The 17,684-nt window shown below is 38.7% G+C and overlaps 1 protein-coding gene across 6 annotated transcripts in view; it reads left to right on the forward strand.

The window, feature by feature from the left end:
• Nucleotides 1–17,684, forward strand: part of DPP10 (dipeptidyl peptidase like 10) — a 1,368,028-nt gene that overhangs the window by 1,276,332 nt on the left and 74,012 nt on the right. For 5 of the 6 annotated variants that reach the window (XM_070423111.1, XM_070423113.1, XM_070423108.1 and 2 more), the window contains 2 exons: nucleotides 3,948–4,102; nucleotides 11,214–11,311. In XM_070423111.1, the coding sequence (XP_070279212.1) occupies nucleotides 3,948–4,102; nucleotides 11,214–11,311 (253 nt within the window). The remainder of the gene's footprint in view (nucleotides 1–3,947; nucleotides 4,103–11,213; nucleotides 11,312–17,684) is intronic. The other variant, XM_070423110.1, reaches the window with a different exon arrangement.

The following is a 17,684-nucleotide window of genomic DNA, read 5'->3' on the forward strand; positions in this document are numbered from 1 at the left end:
AACAAAAATATGTGCACCCATTTTCCCCCTAAACTTTCTTTTCACTAATTTTCTAATGTTACTCTTCTTGTCTGGTGGCCATTTATTAGTTATTGTACATGAGTCAGGGACCCATGTTTCAAGCCAAGTCTCCCTCCACACGGAGTGGAAAACTAAAGATCTTTGCAAAAGTCTGCCAGCTCAGAGGATTTATGTTACTATAGTGTTGTAATGCCATTCCTGAATCAGATTGCAGTCCAAGGCCTACCCAATTCCAGCGTGTTCAAGTGCATTGTGCAAACCTGCCTATTAACCAGACCTGCATTTATTACTCTTCTGCCAACTTGTGTTAGAAATACATCTTGAGGCATAGATGTGAGATAACGTAGGAGGAAAAAGCAGTGGGTGCAATACCATGAGCAGCTGACTTATGTGTTCTGGACCAATCCCATATACCAGTAGACTGCTTTTTTTTTTTTTTTCCGTAGTGGAATGTTGCTGTTTGTGTTTAGTTTTATGGTCAGTGAATCAGATAACAGTCAGTTCATGATGGGCATTTGGGTTGCATAGTCACTAGCTATCCCATGGTCAGGCTAATTGCTTCTGCCAGCGCCAAGTAAAGAGCTGCTTTAGAAATAAAGACTATTTATCAGCACAGGAGAAAGGGCCTTTCTGTGAAGCTTGTATCGCCTGTGCTTTGATCATCATCTGGCGAGTGTCAGAAGCTCCACTGCATCTCCATTCGCCATGGATACTTGCATTGCCATTGTGCCTGCTGGGCCACAAGGTAAAGATGGTAGGGAAGGTTGTGCCATGGCCTTGATCTGCTGCATAGCTCTCACTTGCTCAAGTCCTACTCGGAACTGGCACCTTTCCAGTTTACCTGGGAAATAGTACAAGGCAGCACATGTGAAGATATTTTCTTCAAAATCCAGAGTCTAGTCCCTCTTTACTTTTGTACAATTTCAACCAATTTTCTCTCACCGTAGAAGAGATAGACCAATATACCCCAGGCTACTAGATCTCCAACTATTCCTTAAGGATGCAGACACTTAAACTTTATAGGGATTCCTCTTCCACTGCATCTTTATGCCTGTATAGATAGAGGTTGCCTCTGTTAATAGACTTGTGGGAATTTGAGGTTCAAAATCTTCAGCCATAAAATTAGATACATATAGCAGCATTCCACTATGAAATCTGTTCTTTCTGAGACTGGTTCCTAAAGCACAAGTATACTGCACATGTTTATACAAAAATTCTTATCCTACGTGCCAGGGGCCCAGCACTTCTCTACCATTATCTCTATCTTAACTTTAAAACACAAGTGCAGCCCTAACCGGTTTGGCTCAGTGGGTAGAGTGTCGGCCTGCAGACCCAAGGGTCCCAGGTTCGATTCTGGTCAAGGGCATGTACCTTGGTTGAGGGCACATCTCCAATAGAGAGTGTGCAGGAGGCAGCTGATCGATGTTTCTCTCTCATTGGTGTTTCTAACTCTCTATCCCTCTCCCTTCCTCTCTGTAAAAAATCAATAAAATATATTAAAAAATAAAATAAAATAAAACACAAGTGCAATTGAGCCCCTGATTTGAGTTGCGTTTTTCAACCCTTACTGTTGGCATAGGTAGGTAGTTAGTATTAATAAAGGGAGCAAGTAGAACTAGATATTAAACTTGATAAACTTGGAAGTTGAATCAGATATTGGGCTTGCTTCACTAGGAAATTACAGCACTCCATTAAACTTGATTTACCAGGAAGCTGTAGCATTCACAGACTCATTCACACACTCTAAGAGATCACCGTATTCTCCAAGGAAGGTATTTAATCCTTGAAGCAGGCAGGAAGAGTCTCCTCAGGGTGCAATCTTCCTAGTACCAACTGGCAGGGAACCAGGATTATGGGAGGTGGTAGAAGAGGAAATTTTTTAGCTGAGCACTTGCCCAGTAGTAGACAAGATGATGCAGAAGGGGGTACTTCTACTTTGAGGCATGCCAATAGATGCCAAAATGGCAACAAGAAGGGGTGAAGCCTAGCCTGCGAAAGGGATTGGGTTGGATGAGGGCACAGAACCCCAAAAGGTCTAGGAAAGAGATTGGTTAGGGGGAAGGACCCAACTCATACCCTGGGAAAATCAGGAGCTAGGTTGGATAGTTTTGGTTTTGAATGACAGCTTGCTACTTACTGAGAACCACGAAAATATATGGAGAATTATCAGGAACCTGAGGCAGCTGCTGCTAGAGCCTTCATACCCTCTCCTTCCCCAGCATTTCCCCTTCATTCCAATAAATCTTACCACTACATTTACTGGTAAACGTCCTCCATGCATATGCTCTTTGAAATTCTTTTCTCAAGACATTACAAAAGAATCCATTTTCACCGGCAACATTCATATGATCTCTTGGACCTCAGCCATATCTGCCCTGCAACTACAAAAGAGAGGGGCTCCTTCAAATATGCCATAGTGACCTTTTGTGTATTCCTAATTTTGCAGTCATGGATTTAGTTTTTGTTTTTTTCTATGTCATGACTCTCAGATGTCATAAGAACCAGGGAAACTTTACAACCTTTACAATTGCCACTGCTGTAGCAGCGAAGTCACAACCTTTTGTCCTCTCAATGCCTTTCCTCTCTATTTGCACTTCACTCCACATCATTACCAGTGACAATTGATTACTCATGCTTCCATTCCTTACTATGGATTATCTATGCTACAATTCTCCCTGGAAATGGTATTATTAAATCAAAGATATACATATAGTTATAGAGGTGGATATATCTCCAACCTAATCTCAAAATCTAATTTTGAAGATCTCTTTCCTGAGTCTACTGCTGCTATTAATTACTGCATCAGTCAGGGTCCCAAGAGGAAAGAGGTGGCACTTTCAATAATTTGAAGAGGATTTATGTACAAAGAGACCGTTTACAAAGTGAAAGTGTAAGGGGATATAAAGGACGGAGCCACAATTTAACTAGCAGCAGCCTATGACTATAGATATGAACCATTACCAAGTACAAAAGCAGAAAACTGTGGAGAGGCGGCTGCATTGACAAGAGGAGTGAAACCATTTAAAACACACAGCGAGCCTAAGGTGACATATCCAGACAGAGCTAAAGGAGTAAATACTCTGACTTTCTGCTCCACTGAGCTCTTGCTCAAGAACCCTAATGGCCGTATTCTAGAGGGCATGGGAATCCCATTGATGTGCTTCATACAGCTTAATTTTCTGGGCCCGAAAGCAGATATAGAAAAGAAGATAGTGAATCTGGAGTCACACAAAAGATATCCAGTATATTTCTTATTCATATTATATGAATATATACACTATTGATTTTTAGAGGGAGAAGAAGGAAGAGGGAGAGAGAGAAACACATCGATGTGAGAACAAAACATTGATTAGCTGCCCTCTGCACAGCCCCTATCAGGGATAGAGCCTGCAAACCAGGCATGTGTCCTGACTGGAATCAAATTGGCAACCTTTTGGGGCACAGGATAATGCCAAGCCAACTGAGTGACACTGGCTAGGGCCAGTGTATTTCTTATTCTATTTCCTTATGCCTTCAATAGTTTAATGAATCTAGTAGTTATTCAACTTGTTTAATTATGAGAAGATGGAAATATGACCACATGCATATATTACTGAACGGTGACATGAATATGGTTTTAGGCCATATATCAGTCTTTGAAAACATACTCATTCTTTTCATTCTGATAGTCCTTTCATTGTCTCCATTCACATTGCTGGCAACCCACGACATCCTGACCTTATTGCTTCCTGCCTTCCTTTCTTTGCATCTGCTTTTCATGGGATCAAAGGGGTAACTCAGAACTAGATAATGCGTTATGAAGTTGATAAAGTCCAACACAAGGATAGAAAATGTACATGTGCAATGGAGATTTCAAGGACAGATGTTTGTGGGTTACTGAGCCCACATCTCTACAGTTGGTTTCAAATAACACTCATTTATTCTAGAAGAACTTCTGCATTCTCATATCGCCCACTGGTGGTCACCAGATGGAGAAAGGCTTGCCTTCCTGATGATAAATGATTCACTGGTGCCTAACATGGTCATTCCTCGGTTTACCGGAGCGTTGTATCCCAAAGGAAGGCAGTATCCGTATCCTAAGGTAAGTAACGTGGCCGCACCAGTTTGTTGCCCCTCACTCTGTACCAGTGACTTCACTGATAGTATTCATGGTTGACGAACAAGTTGTCTTTGGAGAAAAAAAGAAGCATCATTTTAGAGCTGTCAGTAGTCTGTCCACCTCGCTTGGGTAGGAGGAGATCAAGATATGGGGATGTGGGGACTTTGACCTTGCTCCATTTCTTTCCCTTTGATGTTCTCATTCTTGTTTTCCCTCATCTCCCACTTGAAAGATGGTGAGAAGATATAAGGGGTCTTTCTCCAAGGTATATTCTGTGAGTGGTCAATAGCTGTTATAAAGGAGGAAAAAGTGCCATCGTCAACTACATTGGAAATTCTTAGTTGAAAAAAATCTAGCTTCTCTCAAGATGATTTCTTAGAGCACTTAATGTACTATATGTTAATGCGTATTATAAATCTCCTATAAAAAGTAGACTAAGCATAAAGAATCTGCAGAAGCATAAAGAATCACCAATAAAGAATAGACTAAGCATAAAGGATTTATTAGCATTAACTTCAGTACTGTTTTGGCAGAGCAAACTCTGGAACATACTTTATAAAACGCTGGGGTAGAGCCATGGCCAGGCGTAGCGAGGATAAAATTGTTTTATTGAGTGAGGCAAATACGGAAATCCTGTGCAGATGGCGAAACCATTTCCAAATGTTAGGTGAGGCTTCTCGAGAAGGTTGCAAAAACACCTGGAGTGTGCTGGTTTTCCAGTATATATCATGTTTAATTATTTAAGGTCTCTTTTTTAAAGTTTACTTTCCCCATGTTATGTAAGAAAGGGAAAGGCTCATAAGTGATGCCCTCTATGCATCAATCATGTAAAGATACCTCATAGCAAACTTTTAAAATTCCACTTTACACATTTTAGCTCTTAATTAGATTAAGACACGGCTGCTCATTTCATTTAGAGGCCATTTTTTAAAGCCATTCCTTTAGTGAGTTGTATTTTGTATTTCCTAGCATGATAGATTTTATATTTTTCAATTTGCACATTACATTAACTGGGCAGAGTGCTGGACAAATTACCTATCACACATATTATTTTACACCTGCGATGAAAGTATGGTCAGTGTTGGGGTGACTGTCCTTATTTTGCTATCATCTGCCAGACTCAAGTTTTCCAAGGGGGTGGGGGGTGGGGGGAGGCTTTATGGAGAGTCTGGAATAAACAGGGAGTTTCCTCAGTGAGGTTCTGTACTGTTTTTCTCCACCCTGTCTTCCTTCCACAGGGTGTGGCGTTAAATAACTGACGCATAAGGAGGACAGCAGCGGGGGGGAGGAGTTAGATCCCAGGATTTTGAAATATTATTTTTAGGGTCTCCTCTGGACATATACTGGAAGTCCCACACACTCAGTATTCTTCAGGAGAAAACAGCAATTTGACCTAACAACAAAATAAACATATTCGCAGAGATTTTTATTCTACTCCAAGAAAAGTACTCACAATTTCTCCAATTACAGATTTAGCCCTGTTTTATGGTTGACAGTTTGTGCCTGCCCAGCATATTGCACTTGCTTTTTTTCCAGAGAAAAACAGAAAAGACTTCTCAATACATTGTTAATTCTCACACCATTTCATTTACTTATTGTAATGAAAGGTCATCTGGTAATTCTGACACAAATTGAAGAAATGGTGGCACATTGTGTAATGCTTATGTCAATAAATAAGATCTTCGCACAGAACTGTCCAGATTGTGCACTGAACAAAGAATAAAATCAGCCCTGGGAAGGGACAACTTTTTATAATTCATTTCCCCCAAGCGGTGGGGATTTTAGGATTCACAGATAAAAGCCATAGCAGTAGCTGCATCTTCAAGTTTCCTTCTTAGTTATAGACTTTGGGGTTTGAACTTGGACATCCCCAGGCCTCATAATTTTAATAAGACTGATGCAAACAAATGAACAAATAGAAGCACCTGAGGAAATTTAAATATGTCAGCAGTAATTCAACAGATCCTGATTGACAAACCTAGACACTTATTTAGTAAATTATTATTTAATTAGTTTTTAAATATTTCTTAATAGTTAAGCTAAGCATAAAATAATAGTAATGTTTGCTTATTAATTGTATGACTCATGTGTGCTAATAACATACTTTATGTTTTCAGAGAGACTTTTCATTGTTTTCCTCTTTGGTCCTCCTCACAATTGCCTCTTCTTTTTACAAATAAACACACTTTGCTTCTAAAAGGCCAAGTCCTTGTATGAAAGTCAGAGTTATTTTAAGAACAGGGAAATAACTCACAGTTATCGATTCTGTCCCTCTCTATAAAACTACTAAAGGTTAGCATATCACAGAAGTTGTACCAGGAATGAAAATGTCTCCTGGTCAAGATAACAAATATATGTGCAGCTCTGTTTGCTCCATTTACTATTAGTGGCTTAGCTCTACACTGGGTGGGGCAAGAGTAGGTTTACAGTTGTGAGTTTGTGAAACACGGTTTATTTTTGTATTGTTATTTATTAACTAGAGGCCCAGTGCATGAAATTCATGCATGGGTAGGGTCCTTAGGCCTGGCTGGTGATCAGGGCCAATCGGGACCTTCTGGCTGCAGGCTGGGGCCGTCCTTCATTCTGTGCCTCTCCCTGGTGGTCAGCACAAGTCATAGTGAGTAATTGAACTCCCAGTCTCACAGTTGAACTCCCAAGGGGACCCTTTGCATATTGGCCTTTTATATGTATAGATTATTGTAGTATTTTCCATACAAACAACTGTAAACCTACTTTTGTTCCACCCTGTTTGAGTAGCATTCTTAGAAAGCCGCATACCTGCCATATATAAACATATATATGTCTATATGTAATGCATGTTGTACGTAAGACATGATGGATGTAATACATGATGAAGGTCCTGAGTATGTGTTAGTGACCACCATGTAGGAGTATTAAAATGAAAAACAGGTATTCCAGTGGCCAAAGCTGAGAGAAAGAATCCCAAGTCCTCAGAGGGTTGACAGTAGGAATTCCTGCCTAGGTATTTAAGACAATAGGACTCAGAGAAACTAGGTCTGGGTTTTGTTTTTGTTCTCATACTAACTTTCACTGTCATGTTGGGTGTATTACTTGAATTTTCAAGGTCTCATTATTTTCTACTCTGGTTTTAAAAATAGGTGTGCTTCCCCCCCCCCCCCCCCCCCACTAATACATGTATTTTGATTTGCTCTTACTTATTTAATAAACTTTCAAAAATGGTATTTTAGACATTGAAGTAATGCATAGAGTTCACACAAAATTGTGTTTCAAATTAAACTTGATCAAAATGAGTGCATCAAATACCCAGTGTAGTCAGATTTACTAATGAAATACTTACACTAAACAAATATATTTGTATTTTACTTAATTCAGCATGGTTCAGGACTCATAAAATATCCTTCATTAGCAATTCAGCACAAAAGAGATGCACAGTTCTATCTCAGTAACCTCAGGTTAATGTTCTTAATTAAAACATTATCTCGTTTAATGGCAATTTAGTTGCCAGTAAAATAAGGTTAATTATTATTGAGGCTTTATTTCAGAATCATAGAGGAAGGAGTCTGTGGAGCTGCAGTTTCTGAGGCAAATGTGACTGTCAAAGCGCATAGATGAACTCCTCTAATTTCCAAACTGTTGAGACAATTCAAATATTCAAAGGTACAGATGAACTTGCAATGTGCACTTCATTTCAAAACTCTAAGAAAAGATAAGAATCTAATTAAGATTATAAAATGCTGAACAGCTGAATTTTGGAAACAGCCTGATGTTTGGTTTTTATCTAAAATTGGCCACATGTGTATGCAACTGTTAATTTGTTTTCATGTAGAAGCTAATTGGGATGCTTGTGATTCTGTGCAAGTAAAAACTTACCGTGCTGTGGCCTTAAGAGGTGGTAATGCCCATACATGTCTTTGACAAAGTACATCATAAGATTATGTAACCTTGATAAGAACTCACAGAAAGGTCAAATTTAATTCAACTTCCTTTTTTAAATCAGTTTATTGAAAGAAAAAATATAAACAATTTTTCACTAACTAGAGAGGTCAATGTCTTAATAATAACTATTATTTTTCATTCATTACTATATACTATTTTAGATACTTTTATAAATCATGTTTTTGTCAGTCCATATAACAAAACTATGAGATACTTTTATCTACAGAAAGAAAACCTACTTTGGGTCAAAACTTCTGACTTGTGACAGATTATGTTCAGAGAGTTCTCTCTCTCTCTCTCTCTCTCTCTCTCTCTCATTTTTTTTTTTTTTTAATCCTCAGCCAAGGATATGTTTGTTGACTTTAGAGAAAGATAGAGAGAAACATCTATCGGTTGCCTCCTATACCCACACAAATCTGGGACTGAACCCAAAACCTAGGTATGTACCCTTATGAGGAATTGTACCCAGAAACTTTAGGTATATGGGCTCCAACCAACTGAGCCCCCCTGCCAGGACAGAGAATTGTCTCATTTTTTTATAATAAAGTAAAATAATACTTCAGGATCGTTAACATCCTATCCATGGTCCACATGCAGCAACATTTGAACCCCAAATTCTCTGACTCACAGATAAAGCTAAACCAGTTCTCAAAATGTGGTTCTTTTGCCAATGGTGTCAGCCTCCTTTGGGGAATTTTTAGAAATGCAAATCTGTCACCTCCCATCAGGGCTTAGAAATGATGGAGGTGGGCCTTGAGGCTCACTGGGTGATTCAAAAGCAGGTTAACTTTTGATAAACAATGAACTGCCATACTATAATCAGTATGCAAATTTTGACAAAACACTGATATTTATGTATTGATATTTATCTATCAGTTTTTTAAAAATATTTGCACAATGATTATAATAATCTGGATCTTGATGAACATAGATTCTTAGGCCCACACCCCGAGATTCTGATTCTGGCTCTGAATATAGATCTGGGCGGGGCGCATGAATTTGTGTTTCTAAGGTTTCAGAGAATGCTGATTGATACTCTTGATTAGAGAACAACAGTTTTAATGGCACCACTAAATACTGTGTCGCAGCTCAAAGCTTTAACTTACAAGTTAGAGAACTGGTTAGACTAAAAATATATGGATGAGGCCAATATTGTCAGGGTGGAAAATGGCAATTTAATGAAAGCAAAAGTGATGTGAAAGAGAGCTCCTAGGTGTGGTCAAGCTCTCCATTGCTGGAGACAAAGATTCCCAGGCCCTGGAGGGATTTAGAACAATGAAAAGCTTTACAAAATCTGACGCCGGAGCTTTCTGTGTGAGGCAGGCTCACCGCTTATCTTCCAGGAAGCCCTTTACTCAAGGAACCATTTCCAGAATGTTTCCTAATAGTCAGGGCACTTCTGTAGTGACAGCCTTTCTGACTTGTTTCTTTGCCTCCAAACTTCTGACCTGTGTTTAAAACACTCACCCAGACGTGCTAGTCATTTTTCTTTATAGACTTTATTATTTTAGAGCAGTTTAAGGTTGTCAACAAAATTGAGGAGATGGAAAGTACTTGCCATATACCTTCTGCTCCCACACATTTATGGCCTCTCCCATCATCAACCTCCCCCACCAGAATTGTGCACTGGGTACCATTGATGAAGCATCACTGACACATGATAATGACGCAGCATCCATGGTTTTATGGTTCAGTTTTGGCATTATACATTCTGCGGCTTTAGTCAAATGTATGATGACATGTATCCCTCTCCATGGTGGCATGCAGAGTGTCTTCACTGTTCTACGAATCCTCTTATTGACTGTACTTATTCACCTTTCTTCCCTTCCCTCCATGCTAATTATTATTAAGACCCTAACAGAACAGTTCTTGAGCTATTGCTAACTATCGGTAGAATGTAGTATATTGTTTCTGGTCCTGATTTAACTCTGGATTTTGTAGATGCCAAGTCCTTGAGCATGAATATTTATTTGTCATCTTTAAAGCAGTTTTATTGTTCTCTTTAGACTTTTGTCAGGTCTTTGAATTCAACTCAGTTTAAATTCCCTAACCTCCTCTGTATAGCTCATATGCTCTTCTCTGAAAACACCAGCCTGTGTTTAAAACACTCTCATAGGTGTGCTAGTCATTTTTCTTTACAGACTTGGAATAAGTAAATTGAGTCACAGTAGTCAACTGATTCTGTTCATCATTTATTCCCATAAATTTCATTGCATTCATTCATTCAACATGCTTGAGATTTGTTAGTGAAAGATCCCATATCCACCCCTTAAAATGTCACAGGATATTTAGAAAACTTTGATGGCCATTGCCTAAGAATGAACTAAAGCAAAACTACAGTCGTTAAGAGCATCCTGGGCTTAAATACTGCTTCCCTCACTTACTGGGCATTTCCCCCTGCACAGTTTGCTGAGTGTCTCCATTTTCATCTGGAAAATGTTATAATTATATCTTAGTTCTATAGTAGGAACATTTAATGAGATAATTCATGGGATGTTTAACAGATATTATTAACCAGAAGCATAGTAACTGCTTTACAATTGGTTATGATTTAATAAAATTTTTATTATGAAACTTAAATGACATATTCTTACTACTGTCTTTCTACTCTGCATGCCAGGTACTGAGTAAGGGCAGTCTGCTCATGGCCCACATCCTAAGGGCCACTTATACCCCATCTAACATTCATAAATGTCAAGGATGGTTAATGCATGGAATAGAATTAGGTATTGTGGAATTTTAAGCATGTGGCACCTGGATTGGTATTTTTTTCTGTCTTGTTTTATTATTATTATTTTTTAACTAGCCAAGCTCTTTTCCTCATTACATGTTATATCTTATAACATAATTAGCTGCTTGAGCTACCAGTTTTTATAAAGCCAGCCCTCTGGTGTCATTCTAGGAAAAGAACACAGTAGCACTAGCTAATGAATAAAGTCATCATGATTTTCTATCACCTTTAATTGTCTGACTAAAATGGTTTGAGAAGCAGCAATCTTCAAAAACAATTGAAAGCAATCAAGTTGTTGAATTTAAAATCATTTCTACTTCAGAGAAATTAAACTTTTCCCCCCATTCTAACACAAATTATAAAAGAGTCAAAATGCATTTGCTTTCTTTCCTCATATAGTCTAATGCTTAATGTATTTGCATTACAACTTTCATTTTCTCAAAGGCAGGTCAAGTGAACCCAACAATCAAATTATATGTTGTAAACCTATATGGACCAACTCATACTTTGGAACTCATGCCACCCGACATCTTTAAATCAAGGTATGCAATTTCAATTTCACTTTTTACCAGGGAGTAGATAGGTTAACACCAAGTATCATTTTGTTGTAATTTAGAGCAATGTGATCAGCTCAACAAGTCCACTTGCAAGTAAGGTTCAGGTTGCCTCCATTAGTGCAGGAATGAGGTCATTCTGATTATCTTATTCGCAGGAAACCTTTAAAATTTCCAGGTGATTAGCACCACAAAATAACTAAATATACTGATACTGAGAATTAGACCTTTTGCAAATGTGACAGAGAGATGGGAACAAAGGATCATTTTCCACTGATTTTTCCTCCTGAAAATAGTAACTCCATTTTTAATGTTTTTCCTCTTTAAAAGAATATAATCTCCCTAAAATTTGTGCAGGCTTTTCAACTCTCTCCCTACAGCTTACCAATGATTCTCTAGCATTCTTTTCCTGGCAGAGAAATTTAATGAGATTTTATTTTTAAATATCCTACATAAAAAGCCCTCTTAAGAAGTTTAAGTAGGAAGAAAAGAAACACATTTTATGGAGCAGCAAAATCTCCAGTTGAGAAACAACTAATCAAATAGCCATGTGGATTTTGAAATCCAGAGTGAATTCAACTTCGAGGGTGATTCTTTCAAATCCTGTAGCTCTTTGAAAATTTAAAGCAGCCCTAACGATGGGATGAGATAGCAGCTGTTTAAGGAAAATAGTTTCACACTATTTTGAATGATATGGGCTAAGCTTGAGGGTTATTTTGATGACATCAACAATCAATCAATGCAGAGTGACTGATTCAAAAAGATATTCCTCTCAAATGTTGTCACATTGACATATTTAGAAAAATTTTTATCAGAGTTGGGGATTTTCATAGAAAGTACAAGCTGCTGTGTATGGAAAATTTTCCTACTTGAAAGATAATAAAAAATTATGGAATGCTTACACTGGAAGGGTTCTCATTAACTACCTACTATATAACCTGCTTCTTATATTAGTGGAAAAGCTGAGACCCAGAGATTTAAAAAAAAAAAGTTGAGATAGACCCTCAGGATTAGTTAGTAGCAGAGTTAGAAAATGAGGTGAAGCCAGTTTCATCAAGTTACAGAACACTGCATCCAGATTATGATGGGAGACCTTAAAAGGCCATCTGAACTGACGTGGAGAATGCAGTAGGGTTAACCAAATCAGGTAGAAACTTCTACTTCTGGGCTCAGTCTACTGGTCATGAAAGATTTAGTCACAAATGAAACAATGATAAAAACTGTTGAGATTTTCTGTGATCCTCATCACATCTTTTTCTCTCATTTGTTTGAAGCTCTGAATTAACACGAAAGGGTACTACACTGGAGTGTTTGAGTCACATCTCTACCGCCATTTATTTCTGTGACCTTGGGAATTTCTCTCTACCTGTCTCTGGGTCTGACTACCCTAATCTTGATATAAATATTTATACTGTTCATCAGGTTTTTTAAAAAATATATTTTTATTGATTTCTGAGAGGAAAGGACAGGGAGAGAGAGGCAGAAATATCAATGATGAGAATCATTTATTGGCTTCCTCTTACATGCTCCACAATGGAGATCGAGGCATATGCCCTGACCAGGAATTGACCTGTGACCTCCTGGTTAATAGGTCGACCCTCAACCTCTGAGCCAAGGCTGGACAAGGTTTTTGTTTTGTTTTGTTTTTGTATTGTTTTAAGTCTTTGAAATAGGGGTCAATTTAAAAATATCCTGGTTCCTTTCTAATAGGAGATAGTGGTTCTTGACCTTGAATTTGTTACTTGAAAGAGTTTCTAAATATTAGTGTGGCCAGCTAGGCGTTAACAAAGAGAAGGGAGCTGGACTTGCTGGGCCTGATTGAGTCTGTAAGTTATACTTAAGACTAAATCTGGAATTCAAAGCTTCAGACACCCCCGGCCATAGCTGAATTCCTGCCAAGGGGCTTAACATCCCTACATATCCCACCCCCATCCCAGTGTAAGGAGGCTTCCAGTCTCCCCAGGGGACTTACCTGTCCACTTAACTGGACTTTAGGCGGGAGAGCTAATGATAGAGGGAAATTCCTCTGCTGAGGCACATGCAGTGGAAGACAAGATGGCACAGGGGAGGTCCTTCTACTCTGAGGCATGTGCAGGGAGTGGGAGCCAGGACAGTGACCATGATGGGGAGGAGTACAGCCTGGGAAAAGGATTGGATTGGATGAGGGCATGAAACCTGGAAGGTCTAGGAAAGGGATTAGATAGGGTGAGGGCCCAGCACAAGGCTGCAGGGAGACAGGAAACAGATTGGTTAGTTTGAAAGAAAACCTGCTCTTTCCCAGGTTGGAGATAATATGATCAAAGCTTAACAAAGCCCCCTCCTGGTCAGTAGCACACATTCCCGGTTCCCTTCCTTCGCACACTCTCTGTGCAGCCATGTGGGCCTGGCAGCTGCACCCCCGTGAGCGTGGGTCTGGTGCGGCAGCACAGTGCTGGTTGGAGTGCAGCCACGAACAGAGACTGGCTGGCTGGACAGGACAGAGACTGAACTGGACTAAGATTTGGCATGGAATGAACTGAACTGCAAGAGCTTTGGGTGCCCTGCCCATGCAGGGCCAATGACACAAAATTTCTGGACCCTGGTCCTTCTGGGCTTGGTGAGGACAAGTGCGGGCTTGAGGCCCCAAAAGCTGGCCTTCTCACCCCCTACCCCCCAACAAGACCAGCTTCCAGTCTCCCAGGGGGCTCTGCCATCTGGTCATGGTGAAGACATCAGACACGTGGGGACAATTCTTTATTTTTGCTCCAATAAATCTTACTACTACAACTCATCCTCCTATGCATCGTTCCTGAAATGCTTTTCTCATGACTCCGCAGAAGAGCCGTAACTCCACCAGCAGCACAATGAGTTCAATGACTATCATCAAACACAAATATTCCTAAAGACAGAAACATTGTCATTTATTGGAGTATTAATGAAGTGTACATCTCTTTAACATGTGAGGAACAATGTGATAAAATTAGTCACTCCTTGCACAGAGATATCATATATCCTTAGCTGTTGGAAAGCCAGTACAGAAAAAAAAAATGCTTTATCCCACTGAGAGTGAGAAAAATCCTGTGAAGAAAAAGAATTTAAATGTAATTCAGATATTTGGTTTAGCCATGTGTTGGTCTATAATTTGGAGAGAGGCATGTAATACCTCATCAACAAATGTACATAACAGTTTTGCTTCTTATGCCTCTTGGTCTTATGTAAGTGCCAACTGTGGCATCTGAAATGCACCAAAATGTATGATTTACTCTTCTTGCTGCAAAACTCCAGATCAACATTTATTTCAAAACTGGTATTTTCTCATGCTCCAGTTTAACAAAAATGTAGTTTCTTACTCATTTGTTCTTGGTGAAAGCTTTAGTCCAATTCACGGGGGGGGGGTAATCAATGTAATTTATGACATCTGCATTTAGACACTGTGGGGCTGCATATTACTTGAATGGGCCCAAAGATACACAAACATGCAAAAAAGAGAGAGAGATCCATGGTGTGAGCAAAAGAAAGCTGCATTCATTTAGATGCACCTTAAATGGAAACTAAACTCTTAGTTTTCTTGATTTTGTTTTAGGGTTATCAATATCTCTGATATTTAATCTTAGCACCATACCCATAGGGAAAATTCCCGAAAACCTTCCCTAGTTAAATACTTGACATCTAAAAGAGCATATCATCTTTCATAATTCATTGATCAGGGTCCTAGTAATTAAAAAGGTAACACACTCAAGAAGGGTAATGAAATGTAGGTAATTAAAGGACAATTAACAAATATATAGACAGGATTAAGGGGAAATTCACAAAGGATGGGAAATCAACATCCAGTCTGCATCAGCAGAAACGTATTACTGGCCCAGGACTTCCGGAGTAAGGGGCAGGCTCACTGATGAAACCTGAAGAGGCTTTAACTTAAGAACAAATGGGCCATCCAGTAGGGCCTGTCCACAGGTGGAAAAGGCCAGTCATTGCCAAGCCGCGCCCTGGCAGGGAGTGGGTCCTGGAGATAAATACCCCGCTCTCTGCCCAAGCTTTGAGTTCCTGCAGAGGACTCCTGTTGTCAAGGCAGCTTCACTGCAGAGTCCAGCTTCTGGAAATGGTGGGGGGAAGAGTTGGAGAATGGATCTGGCAAATGGAGAATATTGGACACAAATAAGTTAAGGATAATATTTACCTTAAGAAATGTATCATTGTTATTACTTTAGGGATGTATTGGAGATGTCCACAAGAGCACAGTGATTTTTCTGAAGCAATGTGAGAAATGTTCTCTCTCTGTTTTTGTTTCTGTCTTGTCTCTCTGTCGTTCCCTGTCTCTCTCTCTCTCTTTCTCTCTCTCTCTCTCCTCTCTCTTTCTCTGTCTTCAGTTTCTCTTTCTCCATATATACACTAGTACATCTATGATTTATCGGAGTAGTACTTGTGTTCTCAAGAAAACCGGACATATTTTTCTTAAGTGGATTGTGAATCATGGAACTGATCATGTTTTCATTGTTTGCATTAGTGTATTTTGGACATGAAGTTTATCTGTAGTAAAACTTGCTTCCTTCTGTAACTTATTTCCCTTACCTTTCTTTTGTATTTTCTTTACCATGTTAGTCTTAAATTTTTATAAGCTAACTCAAATTCTTTATATATTTTTAAATATGTTATTTTTTATACCAGTACTAGTAACAATATTTCCATATTTATTAGTGGCAGTATTCTATAAGTCCCAAGCAATACCAAACCATTGTTATTTTTATAACATAAAAGGATAAACAAGCATAACATAATTGATTAGTAATATACTTTTCCTATGCCCTATTAAGGCCATCAAATGCCTACTCTTCTTACTGGAGTTTGTATTGTGTTCATAGCTACTAATAGCATTTGAGATGCTGCTTAAACTTACAATAATAGAATATCTAAATAATTAATTCACTTTATAATCATTTATATATTTACTCTTTTTGGCATGCAATCTAAGCATCTAGAGTATATTTTTATTTTATTTTCACATGACCTGTCAAATTGCCAATCAATAAGTGAACCTATTAGTGTGATTCTTTTTTTCTACTATACTTGAATTTCATATATGACCATCTCTATAACCTTTTTATTTCTAAGAAAAATCGCCATGATGATAATAATAATAATAATTAAATACATATGTACCTATATAGGGAGGATGATTAATAAGATGAATATAGAAAAATGTTCTCATGACTTGAACTACCTTGTAAACTGTATCCTCTAATCCCCACCCAAAGAGCAAGATTTGCTTTTAATTTGAAAGTATTAGGCCATCTGTTTTGGTCCTCTGGTTGTTTGTTTGGTTGATTTAATTAGTTATAATAACGAATGTTTACAATTACAATAGAAAATTCCCCAAGCTAGTCTTATCATTGGATAGAACTTCTCTTCAACCAGAAACTTATGCTCTAGTGCAGTGGTTCTCAACCTGTGGGTCGCTACCCCTTTGGCGGTCAAACGACCCTTTCACAGGGGCCGCCTAAGACCATCCTGCGTATCAGATATTTACATTACGATTCATAACAGTAGCAACATTACAGTTATGAAGTAGCAATGAAAATAATTTTATGGTTGGGTCACAACATGAGGAACTATATTTAAAGGGCCAGAAGGTTGAGAACCACTGGGTGTCAAAGAATGCAAAATAAATTTCAATTCATTTATATGTTCTATAAAGAAAATATAAGGATACGTTTATTGGAGAAAGGCATAATTTATCTTTCCAACTCCTTTCCCCATACTCCCATCATTTAAAAATATATATCAGTGAATCAGCTAAAGACCCTTTATCAAACAAATTCAGATCCTGAATGCAACTTTTCTTTAATACTAATTCTGTCCAGACTCTTATACTTTTTAAAAAATATATTTTTATGGATTTCATAGAGGAAAAGAGAGGGAGAGATAGAAACATCAATGATGAGAGAGTCATGACCGGCTGCCTCCTGCACATCCCCTATGGGGATCAAGCCCACAACTCAGGCATGTGCCCTCATCAGGAGTCGAAGTGTGACCTCCTGGTTCATAGGTTAACACTCAACCACTAAGCCACGTCAGCTGAGCTAGACTCTTATCTTTATTACCTTTTGAATTATGGCCTGCGTTGATTCTTCAGAATATAGCATGGTAGGAACTGAGATAATGACCCTTCTTGAATATCTTAAGGCCCAGTGGAAGTTAGACAATTCATCTCATCTGAAGAAGAAGAAACATTTTGTAAACTGTTACACTATGAGCTTAAGGCAGGGGTCCTCAAACTTTTTAAACAGGGGGCCAGTTCACTGTCCCTCAGACCGTTGGAGGGCCGGACTATAGTTTTAAAAAAAACTATGAACAAATTCCTATGCACACTGCACATATCTTA

Source organism: Myotis yumanensis, unplaced genomic scaffold (assembly GCF_028538775.1).
Source record: "Myotis yumanensis isolate MYYU_CA2020_CCGP unplaced genomic scaffold, mMyoYum1.0.hap1 SCAF_8, whole genome shotgun sequence".
Taxonomy (NCBI): domain Eukaryota; kingdom Metazoa; phylum Chordata; class Mammalia; order Chiroptera; family Vespertilionidae; genus Myotis; species Myotis yumanensis.